Source organism: Bidens hawaiensis, unplaced genomic scaffold, assembly GCF_021521415.1.
Source record: "Bidens hawaiensis isolate Kalapana, Puna unplaced genomic scaffold, B.hawaiensis_p1.1 tig00038508_1, whole genome shotgun sequence".
NCBI classification, from domain to species: Eukaryota; Viridiplantae; Streptophyta; class Magnoliopsida; order Asterales; family Asteraceae; genus Bidens; species Bidens hawaiensis.
Window position 1 is genome coordinate 18,858 of NW_027496755.1, and position 15,435 is coordinate 34,292.

Genomic DNA, 15,435 nt, shown 5'->3' on the forward strand with positions numbered 1-15,435 from the left:
CTATATAGGATGCAAAGACCACTTCTGAAATTTGAACTTAACACGATAGCTAAGTATGTATGTACAAAACTAAGTTCCGGCCAACTTACCGACATAGCTGCTCCAATAAACGAATGATCATATGAACACCTCTAACACAAACTAAACGTGGCACCAACTCGGCTCGCAGCAACGCACGGGTACGATTACTTGTTGAAATTTAATACTATAGAATTAGTGTTTGTTTTTATGTGGGTGTCAATTGTGTCAGATTGATGGGTTTCAGGTTAGCGAGTTGGAATGTTGAGATTCTTGAACCCTAACCTAACCCATATATTTATTCATGTTGAGCCATTTAAATTCACGTAATGCTCGGCTCGTGTTTTGAGTCAACCCATTTTACATTCATTTACGAATATGAGTAGCACCAAGTGACTTGGTAAAAATGTAAACAATTAATTATTATTATTCATATAAAACATTTTATAGATTTGTGATAGATCTAATTGTTTTTGTGGGTTGGCTCGGATAGTTAATCTCTCATTCCCGATTAACAAACTCGGATTTATATATTTAGCTTAAGATAAGAACAAACGAATGGAAATAATAAGAGAAAAGACATTTAGAACTAATAAAATAAATTGAAAAGTAGATAAAAGTAATTTATAAAAATTTAGTTTTACTTGTGAATTTGCGATGTTGATAGGGCATCATTAGAACTTGTTCCAGTGATGATTTGTTAGGTGAGTTATTCATCATTTGTTGATGATACGAGAGAGGAACACAATCTTGATATAATATTGTATTGTTGATTGGGGCTGGGAACATTAACTTGATATAATGTGTTGAAAAAGGTGATCGACACCTTTGATGCAGTGGCGAAGCTTTGACACGGGGGGGGGGGGGGGGGGGGACTCAAAATGTATTAAAAAAATCATAAACAGTGGGTCTATGCTAATATTTTCAGTCAAAAACGGGTAAATTTACACCATGCATACAATTTTTTGGGCAAAAAAAAGGTCAATTTACACTATTACGCAAAAAAAATAAGGGGGGGGGGGGGAGCCCTAAGGAAGCTTCGCCTCTACTTTGATGAGTGAGACGTTTAAGGAAGCTTCGCCTCTGCTTTGATGAGTGAGACGTTGTATTGGTGAGCCCTTCGTTAGAGAAACGACTTGTGAAGAAAACTCTAAATTGGGGTATCAGAAAAAGAACGATAGTGAATTAGTTAACATACACTTTAACCTCTATAAATCAGTTATGCCATATCTATCTCGAACAGTTAAACTCTTCAGTTATCACGTGTAGTGTTCTTGAGCTGGCTTGTGAAATCTTTTTAGCATATTACATTTGTATTTGTATTTGTATTTACAGGATATAAAACGAGGTAGTGGAGTGTCATGATCAAATCAGAAGATAACACACCACTATCAACTTGGCAAACAGGTTCTCTTTGTCCTGGATGTTAGTGTAATTGACTAATGTAGCCACTTGGATTAATTTAGTATTCTTTTCTTCATAATATACTTTAATTAACAAATAGTAGAGAAAATGTCAACAAAGCTTTCAATTTGCTTTTATCGTAATTATAGAAAAGACACTTTAGAATTATTATTATCGTAATTTCTTTCTTCTTTTTAATCAAATAACCATGAAGCTTCATTGTCTTTCAAACTAAACAAGACAAAAATATGTTTTAACTACACTTGCCCTATTTAGTTAAAGCATATATCATACCTAACTAATAATATACAATTCAAGTTTTTGGTTGATTTTGAGGTGATTTTAAAGGATCGTATAACTTTAAGATATGAAACTAGTAAGATTCATTGAATTCAGACTATCATCCATCCACATAAACGCATTAGAATAAATAACTTCAAAGACTACAATTTGGATGAAAGCATCGTACAACTCCAAAACTTTATATTACAAAAAACTTTATACAAGACTATTACGTACCGGTGAAAAAATCCTAGCTAATCATAAACTATTTAAAAATGTATGATTAATTGCTTGAGTTGATACACTACAGTACAATACAAAACACTCGAGCCAAACTTAAACATACATTGAGACTGATATATTGATATAACAAGTGAGCTTGTCATGCAGTCACCTTTTTAGGATCTATACGTCATCCTTTAATCTTCCAGGACCAATCTATTCGTCCCACTTATAGCCTCATCGTAACATTAACTCATTAGTAAACCCGTCCCAACTCTCGACTAGTAAGATCCAAGACATGCAACCACTTATATGATTATCGTTGAAACACCCTTCAAATATTTTGACAGAATGCGACCTTTAAATATTTTACATGTCAAACTAAGATAGTAATCGCCATCACAACAAGTCATCGACACACCTATCGTATGATAATTATCTTATAAAAAATTATAAATAATAAATTAATTCATTAATGAGTACTTAATAAATAAAAAGTCTCCATTAAGACTTGAGCATTTAACACATCAATTAATCAATCAATCAATCAACATCCTTTCCACCATCGCCGGAGACAACCACCATAATCCGCCGCTGCATCAAAAAAGCATTCATTCATACACACACACAACACATCTTATCTTTTGTCCGTCAAACCCGCTCTTTATCCTCTATTATTATTATTATTTCTAAATTTACCAATCACTTTTGACGCAGAAACTTTCCCCTTTACCAAATCGGATTATTAATACCACATCCACTTCTCATCCATTCATCTAATTCTACTCTTCACTCACAATCAAATGCTGAATTAATTTGAACAATTAGGTTGAATTTGAAGAATCATGGTGGTTCGGAAAGTCGGAAAGTATGAGGTCGGAAGAACCATCGGCGAGGGTACGTTCGCCAAGGTCAAATTTGCTCAGAACACGGAGACTGGTGAGAGTGTTGCCATGAAGCTTCTCGATCGAGCTACTATTATCAAGCATAAGATGGTTGATCAGGTTCATTCATTCGTAATTAGGTTAAATTGGTGGATTAATATGCAATTGTTAGACTGATTGGTTTTATTCGCCTAGGGTTAGGGTTTGAGCTGTTTTGTTATGGTTGTTTGCAGATCAAGAGAGAGATTTCGATAATGAAGCTGGTTAGACACCCGAATGTTGTGCGTCTGCATGAGGTATGGTTGCGTAAACCTAGAGTGTATGCTAGTAGTTAACTAACTGTCTGGATTAATAGTTTTCATGGACTAGGGCTGTAACTGAACCGAATAAGGCCTTGTTCGTGTTCGTCGGTTAACCTTTTATTGGATGAGTGAAATATTCACGAGCAGGCAATCAGCTAACTGAACGAAATTTCATGAACACGAACGATGTTTTATTTGATTTGGCTAACTAGTAATGGTCAGTGCCAGCCAACGGTATGGTCCGGCCACCAAGTTTGTGTTGGTGTTTTTTTTAACATTCATATTCACATGTTGATTTACATATAAATCAATTACATAACACTCGATGCTTATTTTTGTTTTATAGTTAATACTTTTGCTTAAATCTGCATGATAAAATTAGAAAAGTCATTAAAAAAATATAAAAACCTCTAATGAATAAACTTAAACAAACAAACATTAAAGAACATAAACAAACACATTATCAAACGTTCATGTACAAAATTGAGCGAATATGGCCTCTGTTCGTGTTCGTTCAATTAGTTAATCAAATGAAATTCCTTGTTCATGTTCGTTCATTTACTAAGCAAAATAACATAAATGAACTTCCCGTCGAACAGTTCACGAACAGTTTGAAGAATGTTTGGTTCGTTTACAGCCGTAATTGTCAGATTAACAGTTTTAATGGAACCATTATGTCAATTAACTGCTGATATTTTGTTTAGGTACTAGCTAGCCGCACAAAAATCTACATAATATTGGAATTTATCACAGGTGGTGAGCTATTTGATAAGATTGTAAGTCTTCAAGCATGGTGAATTAGATGTGTTTTGATATTCATAAGCTCATAAATGTCATGTGTTTTACATCAGGTGCACCATGGACGGCTAAGTGAAGCAGAATCTAGAAGATACTTTCAGCAGCTTATTGATGGTGTAGAGTATTGCCACAGTAAAGGAGTGTATCATAGAGATTTGAAGGTGTTTGTGGTGTTCGGTTTTACTTTGCTTTTCAATCTTCAATGATTTTTCATAGTAACTGTTTTCTTTCCTTTTGCAGCCTGAAAATCTTCTGTTAGATTCTCAAGGAAATTTGAAAATTTCAGATTTTGGACTCAGTGCATCGCCTGGAGAAGTAAGATCTCAATATCATTTACATTTTCTGTATGATTAGTAGATAATATTGCTTGATTTGTGTAATATATTTGCAGGGTGTCAGCATCCTTAGAACAACTTGTGGGACTCCTAACTATGTTGCACCCGAGGTAATTACAGGTGCAACTTGTCCTTATGTTTAGCAAAAATTGCTCATCTTTGTTATCTTTCTTATTATTATGGTTATTATTTTAACTTTTGGTAGTTTTATGTTCATTAATGTTTAGGTACTTAGCCACAAAGGTTACAATGGCGCTTTGGCTGATGTTTGGTCATGTGGGGTCATCCTATATGTGCTGATGGCAGGATACCTCCCATTTGATGAAATGGATCTCACCACATTGTATGATAAGGCAAGTTAAATCTTTAGATGTGTTTATTTCTTCTATTATTCTTGCTTGTTATAACTTATAACTGTCTGTTCTACATAAGTTGCTTCGTGTTACTTTTACCAAAGTGTATTTTTTGTTATTGCTTTATGCAGATCAATAAAGCTGACTTTTCATGCCCATCATGGTTTCCAGTAGGAGCAAAGTCGTTAATTCATCGTATTTTAGATCCAAATCCTGAAACAGTGAGTAATCCATAGGGTTTATGTTATGTTATGGTTGTCGTATAATATTTGCTGTATGTGTGTGTATGTGCAGCGTATTTGTATCGAGGAAATTAAGAATGATGAATGGTTCAAAAAGAATTATGTCCCTGCTAGACTTCTTGAATATGAAGATGTAAATCTAGATGATGTAAATGCTGTTTTTGATGACTCAGAGGTTGGCAAATACTTTTTTGATTTTCGTAAATTGGTAAAAAAAAGGGTCAAATGCTAAATTGCAGTTTTTTATACTTATGTGTTGCATCATAGGAAGAACGACCTGATGAGCAAAAAACAGATGAAGACACGGGGCCTTTGTCTCTTAATGCATTTGATATGATAATTCTATCTCAAGGCTTGAACCTGGCTTCTATGTTTGAACGTGGTCAGGTTTGACTTCTTTCCCAATAAACTTTATTTATTTATATTTGGGATAAACATAGTGATTTCATGTAAAAATGAAGTTTATACAAAGATTACATTAGTAATATATTTTTATTCTCCTAACTTCATGTAAAAATATGCTTGTTTGACAGGACTCTGTGAAACACATAACTCGTTTTGTGTCTCAAAAACCTGCAAATATTGTTTTATCGAGTATGGAAGTTGTTTCTCAGTCAATCGGTTTCAAGACCCACATTCGGAATTACAAGGTTACATCACTTAACTTGTGTTAACCGTATTCAATATCAACAGTTACGCAATGAGTACAATGCGTAAAATAGTAATTACAATACTCATTACATCCCATAAACTTTCAGATGAGGGTTGAAGGGCTTTCTGCCAGCAAGACATCTCATTTCTCAGTTATCTTGGAAGTGAGTTTATAATTCTCCAAATTTAATCCTCTTTCTGTATCTTAGTTGTAATATTTTGAATAATCAGTCAAGTATCAATTTAAACCAGGTTTTTCAAGTGACCCCTAGTTTTGTCATGGTTGACATTGAGAAAACAGCAGGAGAAAGTGGTGAATACCTTAAGGTATGCTGTTTTCTTTTATTATGAAGAATGTGATCTTTAACCTGTTTTAGCTATTTTAACCGTGACTCATTTTGGCCCATTTAACCTACTCATGTTTAAAGTTTTGTAGCTGAGATCACACACCATTTTTTATTATTGCAGTTTTACAAGAACTTTTGCAGTAATCTTGAGGATATTATCTGGAAGCCACCTACCGAACACCAAGGAAAATCCAAGATCACCAAAAGTAAGAGCAAGCAGCGTTAGATGGTATAGAAAACCTTTGACCACCAAAAAATGAAGTCAAAATTAAGTTTTTGACTGAAAAATGTAGGCAAGTAAACTTGAATGCAGAGGTTATATATGTTTGGTGTGGTGTGGAAGCATAGTGATGAGTTGAATCATGATCATTTTGTGTTTTTGTTTGGATCAAAGCATGATAGCATTAAGATTGAAGAAGACCTAATCTCTTCTATTCTCCCCTGTAATGAGTAATGGCTCCTCTTTTGTTTTTTTTTCTTTTGGTGTAGATTGTGGTTCTTTTGTATTTGATTTGAATTAAAAAATGTGCAAACTTGAGCCACGAGTTGTGAATGAGTCGAGTATTAACTCGATTTTCAGTTTGATGGGGGTTATTTCGAGCTGAGCCTCGCCAACTTGTATTGTTTCAAGCTAAAAGTTTAACATGGAAGGAATATCTGATTATCTAAAAACGTTTTTCTTGCTTGTTCTCTCATGAAGGAATACCTTAGGTACAAGCAAATAAAAATAAAAAACAAATTGTTATAACTCACCAAAACGAAACATATACGATATGGATATTGAATAACTCTTAATATATTAATCAAAAAATATAACTCAAAAAACTGATTACGATCTCTCAAACCATAACTCGGTTTCTCTGTTGATAAAACCCGACTTTGTTGCCATTCAATGTCTAACCATAACTCACTTAATGCAGAGTAACCATAACTTGCTAGCAAGAACATTACCAATTTTAATTACAACATATAACTTGCTATCAAAAACATTACCAATTTTAATTACAACATATGACTTGCTAGCAAAGATATTACCAAGTTTAATTACAACACAGTCAGGAAATATAACCAACTATAATTTTCTTGTCAATATTGATCTCTTAATTTACTGACTTGTTACTTAGAGTATGATACCAATAGAAAAGATTGACTTTAACTTTCTTTCTTTGAAAATGAATAACAAAACAAAATTCAAAATTGTCATAGATGCATAGATAGTCTAGACAATCGTTCATTAATTTTTTTTTTGGGAATGGCGAAAACATAAGTATTAGCAATCAACCAATAAGTATTAGGCGTTTTCTTCTTTTGATTTATGCCATAAATTTACATGTGACAAGAGTGTAAACGAGCCGAGTCGGGCCTGAGCTCGACTCATTTGACTTTTGAGGGTTTGAGCCTAAGCTCAGCTCCGACTCGTCTCATTGTTATTTATTAATTAACTTATATACGTTTTTAGTTATCTTTATATATTATGAGAAAAAAAAACTTAAATGAGCTTGATCGGGTAATATAAACTAATGTATAGAAGTCTAAAAGAGGCAAAACTAAAAACATACAAGGCTCATGAGCCTAAATGAGCTTCCCGTACAAGGCTCAAGCTCAGACTCGATAACTAAAGGAACTTTTTAAGTTAACTATCGAAGAATTTTAGATAAGTGATAAAACTGATGATTTACGAACTCATAGGACGAAAAATGTAATTTCATATAAACAATTTACTCAAACAATAAATATATAAATAGTAAAAGCACCGAAGAGGCGAAGCGGAGTCTTTTGGTGTTTAGGGCTTGCAATCATTCATCAGTTTGTTTTCAATCAGATCACAATCATATCATGTAAATATAATTTAACCATTCATTTATTCATTCGATCTTGTTCTCACCATTCAATTCATCTAATTCGATTATTACAGATATATTTAGCTGAGACGATGGACGTAGCTCCTGATCGCTCCACATTCGTTTGCAGTCACTGGTAATTATATAATCTTTTATTTTATATTTGAAACACGTTCATTACCTCTGGTATCTGATTATTAGGTTTACTTTTTGGCTATGCAGTCAATATTTGTGGTATCTCGGTTATCGGTCCTCATGTGAAATATCGGTATCGGTGATATACGATATCAGTGTTTTTAAGTCTTAAGTTTCAACTTTTAGTGTTTAATGTTAGTGTTTTGAGCCTTAATGAATTCCTGCTTGCAGCTACAATTGTTAGTGTTTTGCAAGTTGCAAAAGGATAATAATTTGTTAATAGTAGGAGAGTATACTGAATTGTTAGTGTTAAACCGCTATATATATATATATATTATGCATGATATTAAAATTACCGATATCCCACCGCGATAAACGATTTCAAAACATCGGTCCTCGACTGACATCCGATATTTTTCCGCATTAACTGCATAGCTTTTTGGTACATGATTCATGTTTTAAACTTTTTGTTTACCTTTTGCTTTATTATTGTTTGCAGTAGAGGTTACATAAGAGTTTATGGATTTTGTTAATGTGTTTATGTTGATTGTAATCATTATTTCAATGTTCCTTCAGATTTATGTCTTTTGTGTGATTCTTTTCAAGATATTTGCTTTATGCTTTAGTGTTAGGTCACAATACATGGCATCCTCTTTTAATTTTCAGCAGTCTTGACTGATTGGTTTTATTGAGATTACTCTGTTATTTAGTTTCTTGAACAAACCACTTGATTCTGTGCCATAGTTGCTCATGTACTTTTACTAGTGTAAATGTTTCATGATATAAATATACTATAAAGTGGTTTGACTTGAGTTTGGATAACATGTTGCTGTCAGCAGTGGCGTACTTTTGTTCTAGACTCTCCTTCACTTCATACACTGAAAAGAAATATATTAGACTTGAGTCCATCATGCACTTTAGTAAAGTAGTAAGACATAATAAAGGTCTAGCAATTGGTTTGCTCTATTTTGAGCCAGTTTGTTATTACAATACGCTGCCAACCTTATAATCTGCACGTTATTGGATTGCTCTCGTCATCAAATATTAGTAGTTTCTACTTTCTACAAACAAAAAAAATCACACCAACTCAAACACCAAGAAAATCACAGACACCAAGAACACACACAAAACTACCAAAATCGCCTGCTTAAACACGAAGAACACAGAGCTGATTTTAGTGAATACATGTATTCATACAAACTGTTTATCCTCTATTCATTCATGAATCCACTATTTGTGAATTTGTTTGGAACTTTAAAATAAAAACAAAAGTTTTATACATTAAGTTTTAACGCTACTATTTTTATCTTTAGCTGTGGCATAAGTTTAATGTATTTGTTTTTATTTTGATGTTACTATTTTACCATTATACATAAAGTATTTTTATTATACTGTCTTGATATACTTAGTAAAATGCTAAACAATCACAATGTTACACATGCAGTGGCAAAGCCATTCTCTCCTCAAACATCGATCTGCATTATTTTCACTGCTCCCGCAACCTAGAAAAATGTAAGATCTGTAACGAGATGGTTCCCAAAAAGCATGCCGAAGAACATTACTTGACCACCCATGCTCCAGTATATTCTCTACTTAAATATTTCATTAACAAATTAAGAAAACAAATAATATATTCTTGACTGTAACTTATGGTTGACCAATTGTTGTGACAGGTACCTTGCTCGCTGTGCAATGAGACAATGGAACCTGAGATCCTAACTGTACACCAACGTGAAAAATGCCCGCAACGTATTGTGACCTGTGATTACTGTGATTTTCCTTTGCATGCAGTCGACTTACCAGAGCATCAAGTAATCACCATTCACCACCGCTTCTTTAGCATGCAATACTAATTGCTAAATAGAATATCCTAATACGCTATATCTCCCAACTTTCAGGAAATATGTGGAAACCGAACCGAACTGTGCCACCTTTGCAACAGATACATCAGACTACGCGAGATAATTGCTCACGAAGCCACATGTAATGGTGTCTCGGACCAACACAATGCTGCAGAAACTTCCAGGTTAAAAAACAGCATCCTTTTTGAGGTTTTTAATGTTTAAGTTTATGATCTTGAATGTTTTTATTGATGTTTGTGAAGGGCTGAAAGAGACGGTGATGGTAGAAGAAGGCCTCCGCCACAAGACTTTAAAACAAGACGACTTGTATTCACCATAGCAATAACTGGTATTGCGGTTGTTTTAGGGTCTTTACTTTTACCCAAAAAAGCACAAAACAATGAGCTATGAAAAAGTTTTTATGCATTGAAGTTGATTTAGGTCTTTCGCTGTACTAATCGTACTCTTTTAAGTTATTTTGTGATGTATAATAAAAAGATAAAAATAATTATTGTTGGGTGGATAAAGTTATTAGATTTTGCTATTGAGATTGTTTGCGAATAGCGTGTTTATGATGCATTCTTGGGTTTGATCTAGGGTGTTGAAACTGGTTGTGTTTGCGGGTTGAACTTGACGTGGTTGATGTGAAGGCCTCTCATGGTCTCATGCCCTGCTGGACATGATCTTAGCAAAAGTTATGTTGGGGAAACACGTTGAAGGAAACATGAGTTGTATATCCTCACTTATAGGGTTGTAAACGAATTGTTCGTGTTTGTTCGTAAGCTTTTGTCAGACAAATGGACGGTTCATAACACACTACTGAACGAAACATTGTATTCGTTAAGGAATTGAGCTTGTTCGTGTTCGTGTTCGTGTTTGTGTTCATTTGTGTCCGTTCATTAATATTGTAAACGGACTTTAATGGACACTAATGGACCTTGACAGACACACGCGAACGCAACTGGACACCAAAAGGATATTAACAGACACAAATGAACATAAACGAAAATATCACTTTGAGAATTATTATCATTTAATATTTTAATCTAACAAAAAATCACCCAAAAATCCTAAAGTACACCACAAAATATTTTAAAAAAGCTTAACATAGTAATCATAAACATAATTATATCAAAATAGTAAACAAGTAAATATAGCTAAAAATAGTAATAGTAAAATTCTAATAAACGAACACATATATATGTAAACGAACGTAATGAGACAGGCGTAAGCAATCGTAAACGAACATTAGTGAGCAAACCTATACGAACACACTACCGAATGTTTACGAACACAATTGATGAATGCAGAACGCAACCTCTGTATCATGTTTGTTTGTTAAGCTTACCTAACAAAATTTGTTGTTCATGCTCATTCGTTTATTAAATGGGCAAACAGATACGAACTTCTCGTCAAACAGTTTGACGAATGTTTGTTTCATTTACAACCTTACTTACTCAGGAAGGAAAACGAATAACTATCTTGATTATCGGAATAAAACCACCAATAACCAACAGAGACGAAAATTCAATATACATGGGCATACCAAAGGAACCTTTGTTTCTTTTATACTAGATGAAAGTGAAACGAGACATGGTAAAGGGATTTATGGAGGTGGGAACCACGCATCAGCTAAAACTCTCTACTCTAAAAACTCGAAGATCGGTTCTATATCAAGTGAGAGAGAGAGAGAGAGAGAGAGAGAGAATGATATGGGGTCGTGATACGATCTTAATATATAAAAAATTTATGATTTGAATTATATGTTTTGAATGGTGATACATCAGTTCTCTAAATACAAATGGAGAGCACTAATTAAGCCATTATCTTAGGTAACAAAAATGGTAAGGTGATAAATGTAAATGGCAGAAAATATGGCAAGAATAATGTCTTTCTTTATGCCCCCTCAAGTTGGAGCATGGAGATTACGAATGCTCAACTTGTCAAGCAAGGTATGAAGGCGTTGTGTACCCAAAGGCTTCGTTAGAATGTCGGAAATTTGTGTCTTGGAGTCGATGCGCATTGGCCGTATGTCTTTCGATTCAACACGTTCACGAACGAAGCAACAATCCATCTCGACGTGTTTAGTCCGTTCATGAAAAGCGGGGTTATTGGCTATGTGTCGGGCTGCTTGATTGTCACAAAACAATGATGTTGGGCCAGTTGGAGGGATTTCAAGTAGCTTTAGAAGCCATCTCATCCATAAAACTTCACTAACCGTATTCGCCATTGCTCGGTATTCTGCTTCAGCTGATGATCTGGAGACAACAAATTGTTTTTGGATTTCCAAGATATGGGAGCTCCACCTAAAAGCAATAAGTAACCGGTCCTAGATCTTCTTGTGAATGGGCATCCAAGCCAATCAGAGTCGCAATAAGCGGTGAGTGTGGTGCCCCCTTCTTTAGGAATGAGAATCCCTTGACCCGGGGTAGCTTTTAGGTATCGGAGCACTCGATTTGCCGCCTCCATGTGACTTTGTCTTGGGTCACCAACGAATTGACTCTAGACATTTACCGCATAAGTGATATCAGGTCTTGTGGCTTGTAAGTAAAGGAGTTTCCCTACCATTCTCCAGTATTGGTGAGGGTCTACACGCGGTTCCTCATCACATTTACCGAGTTTTAAGTTTTGTTCCATAGGAAATGGGCTAGGTCGACAACCCATCATTCTCGTTTCTTCCAAGATGTCAAGTGTATACTTGCGTTGACTCAACACCATTCCTTCTTTTGTTCTAGCCACCTCAATTCCAAGGAAGAACTTTAGGCAACCAAGGTCTTCGATACTAAACTTGCTGTCGAGAAAGTCTTTGGTTTCTTGTATTTTGCCCATACTATTTCCCACAATGATTACATCATCCACATATATTAGCGCAACAACGATGACTTCCTTCTCTTTGAACAAAAATAATGAGGGATTGGCCCCTGTTTGTTTAAAGCCGATTTCAATCAAAGAGTTGGTAAATTTTTGATACCAATTCCTTGATGCTTGTTTGAGACCATAAATAGACTTTCTTAGTTTACAAACCCTTTTTTCTTCCGTCTTGCTAAAACCTTGAGGATTTCATATAAACCTCCTCATGCAAGTCTCCATGTAAGAAGGCGTTATTAACGTCGAGTTGGTGTATATGCCACCCTTGCTTCACTGCAGCAGTTAAGAGAGTTCTAACCGTTACCAGTTTAGCAACAGGCCGAAAGTTTCATGAAAATCCACGCCTTCCATTTGTGTAAACCCTTAGACGAGCATTGTATCTTTCCACATATCCATTTAGTTTATATTTTATCTTGTATACCCATTTAGAGTCTATGGCTCGTTTCCCTTCAGGCAATTCTTCCAACATCCAAGTCTCATTTTTTTCGAGAGCTTGGATTTCCTTCTTCATTGCCTCCTTCCATTTTGGGTCTCGCATAGCCTGACTAAAATGCTTTGGCTCGCTATTTGAAGTAATGGCCGATAAAAAGGCTTTGTGTGTATTAGTGAAATTATCATAAGAAATATAATGTGCTAAGGGATGTACCGTCGAGGACTTTTGGTTGGAAGTGGCTTGCTCGTGGTCTATAGATGGGGGGAAGCTTGACATTGTAATCTTCAAAATGTTTTGGGCGAAATTTAATTCTTTTCTCTCTTGGTGGATCAAAACTGGGCCCATGTTCTTGGTTGTCAGGATTGGACTGTGATTGTAAACTACCTTCTGGTTCAACATCTTCATTTGTGTCAAGATTATGCCCAAGCACATCTTTTAGTGGGCTGTGATCTGATTGAGGTTTATCAGGCCCACCAGAATCCATGTTGGACTGAGTTGAGGTTGGTGTTTCATTATTGGGAAGGTTAGGACCACTAGAAACCGTATGGGGGTATGGGGATGTGTCTGGTTATCAGGCCCATTAGACTGGGCTGTATTGTTTTCTTCATGATCACTAGAAGTTGTGTTTGGCTGAGTCTCATTTTTGGCTTCTTCATCGTCACATGGGGCTATATTGTTTTCTTCATAATTGGGTTGTGGTGTAATATGGTCTTTCTCATATCCCCATTTTTGAGGAAAAATAAAAATTTCTTCTTTCTGCTTCTCAGTGTTAGCAAATGGAAAAATATGCTCCATAAATTTGACATCTCTTAATATGATGATTTTATGGTGTTGGCAATCATAAATCTTGTATCCTTTTGTTCCTTGTGGATAGCCTAAGAAAACTCCTGGCTTTTCCTTCATTTCAAATTTGTCGCCTTTGGTTTCGGTGTTCTTCTAATATGTGAGACAATCAAAAACCCTCATATATTCATAATTGGGTTTTAAGTTGTACAATATCTCATAAGGTGTTTTATTTTCAATAACTTCGGATGGCATTCGATTTATGACATAAGTGGCCGTTAAGATGCATTCACCCCAAAACTTTTTAGGTAAGTTGGCTTCAAATCTTAATGCTCGTGCCGTTTCCAACAAGTGTCGGTGTTTCCGTTCTACAACGCCATTTTGTTGTGGTGTGTGTGGACAAGTTGTTTCGAGAACGATTCCTTCCCTGGCATAAAAATCAAGCATGTGATTTGAAGTAAATTCTCCCCCATTATCACATCTTATTTTTTTAATTTTCCTTTCAAATTGAGTTTGTATCATTTTATGGAAATTTACAAGGCATGTACTTGCCTCATATTTGTGTTTGAGAAGGAATACCCAAACGGCCGACTAAAATCGTCAACTATTGTTAAAAAATAGCTTGCATGTGTGAGAGAGGGTGTTTGGTATTTGTCCCACACGTCACAGTGTATCAAATCAAAACAAGCAAAGGTTTTGGTGGTGCTAATAGGAAACGGTAATCTTGCAAATTTAGCCTTAACATACGAGTCACAAAATTCTTTGGAGTTTAAAGGAACATTTTTGAGAAAATCAACATACGGTAATTTAGAATTTGACGGGTGACCCAATCTTTTGTACCACGTACTGAGAGTTGTCGTCATGGCTTTTCTTTCTTCTCCCACCATCCCCATCTTGTATAAACCACTTTTACATTTGCCCACTCCAATCAACGTTCTCGAATTCAAGCCGTGCATAACACAAAACTAAGGAAAGAATGTTATAGCACATTGGAGGTCTTGTGACAATCTACTAACAGATAACAAGTTGCATTTGAATTCGGGTACATAAAGAACATTTTTGACAACCATTCCATTTGGTAGGGTGTAATCGCCTCTACCTTCAACGGCTACTGACTCGCCATTGGGTATGGTAACAGATGGTTCATGGTTCCTTTTTATTTTGTTTTTAAGCATGTCATCATTATAAATAATATGCTCAGTTGCACCCGAGTCAATTATCCATGTACCTTCTTTACCGGCATGACTTGCCGTGTTGGCTACCGGTGGATTTTCTTCTTTGGTCACACCGTCCTTGTTTCCAAAAAAATTCACAAATTGTTGATATTGTGCACCGGTCATACCCGGTATCGGACTCGCCTCTGCTTCAATGTAAGCGGCCCTTGGTTTTCCTTCTTCCTGTTTGATTTTGCCCGGAACAGAGGCTTCAAAGGCTGCTGCATCTGTGGTGATTCTTGTTGATCCTACAACCATGATGGGCTTTAAAGGATTTTTTTTTGTTTTGCTTTGTTTTTTTTTTTTGTTCTACGATGGCTCTGATGCCATAAAAAATTTATGATTTGAATTATGTGTTTTGAATGGTGATACATCAGTTCTCTAAATACAAATGAAGAGCACTAATTAAGCCATTATCTTAGGTAACAAAAATGGTAAGGTGATAAATGTAAATGGCAGAAAATATGGCAAGAATAATGTCT

At 35.3% G+C, this 15,435-nt stretch overlaps 2 protein-coding genes across 2 annotated transcripts; both read left to right on the forward strand.

Moving 5' to 3' along the window:
- Positions 1 to 2,771: 2,771 nt before the first annotated feature.
- Positions 2,772 to 6,165, forward strand: LOC143590367 (CBL-interacting serine/threonine-protein kinase 8-like). The gene is made up of 14 exons (XM_077070870.1): positions 2,772 to 2,930; positions 3,044 to 3,106; positions 3,817 to 3,888; positions 3,964 to 4,071; positions 4,151 to 4,225; positions 4,302 to 4,355; positions 4,473 to 4,598; positions 4,730 to 4,819; positions 4,893 to 5,015; positions 5,108 to 5,227; positions 5,374 to 5,490; positions 5,599 to 5,655; positions 5,744 to 5,818; positions 5,960 to 6,165. Exons 1-14 carry the CDS (start codon positions 2,772 to 2,774, stop codon positions 6,062 to 6,064), a joined length of 1,344 nt encoding a protein of 447 aa, XP_076926985.1. The 3' UTR covers positions 6,065 to 6,165.
- A 1,594-nt stretch (positions 6,166 to 7,759) lies between these two features.
- Positions 7,760 to 10,170, forward strand: LOC143590369 (uncharacterized). Its single transcript, XM_077070871.1, has 5 exons — positions 7,760 to 7,815; positions 9,259 to 9,394; positions 9,488 to 9,625; positions 9,713 to 9,840; positions 9,919 to 10,170. Exons 1-5 carry the CDS (start codon positions 7,772 to 7,774, stop codon positions 10,064 to 10,066), a joined length of 594 nt encoding a protein of 197 aa, XP_076926986.1. The 5' UTR covers positions 7,760 to 7,771; the 3' UTR covers positions 10,067 to 10,170.
- Positions 10,171 to 15,435: the final 5,265 nt, after the last annotated feature.

What these genes read in the sequence shown, in the direction of transcription:
- LOC143590369 (XM_077070871.1), top strand. Translation starts at nt 7,772, where the DNA reads ATGGACGTAGCTCCTGATCGCTCCACATTCGTTTGCAGTCACTG. An exon ending in ACTTGACCACCCATGCTCCA is followed by an intron (nt 9,395 to 9,487) that starts GTATATTCTCTA and finishes TTGTTGTGACAG; the next exon opens with GTACCTTGCTCGCTGTGCAA. An exon ending in TCGACTTACCAGAGCATCAA is followed by an intron (nt 9,626 to 9,712) that starts GTAATCACCATT and finishes CCCAACTTTCAG; the next exon opens with GAAATATGTGGAAACCGAAC.
- LOC143590367 (XM_077070870.1), top strand. Translation starts at nt 2,772, where the DNA reads ATGGTGGTTCGGAAAGTCGGAAAGTATGAGGTCGGAAGAACCATCGGC. An exon ending in CTAACTATGTTGCACCCGAG is followed by an intron (nt 4,356 to 4,472) that starts GTAATTACAGGT and finishes ATTAATGTTTAG; the next exon opens with GTACTTAGCCACAAAGGTTA. An exon ending in AAAGTGGTGAATACCTTAAG is followed by an intron (nt 5,819 to 5,959) that starts GTATGCTGTTTT and finishes TTATTATTGCAG; the next exon opens with TTTTACAAGAACTTTTGCAG.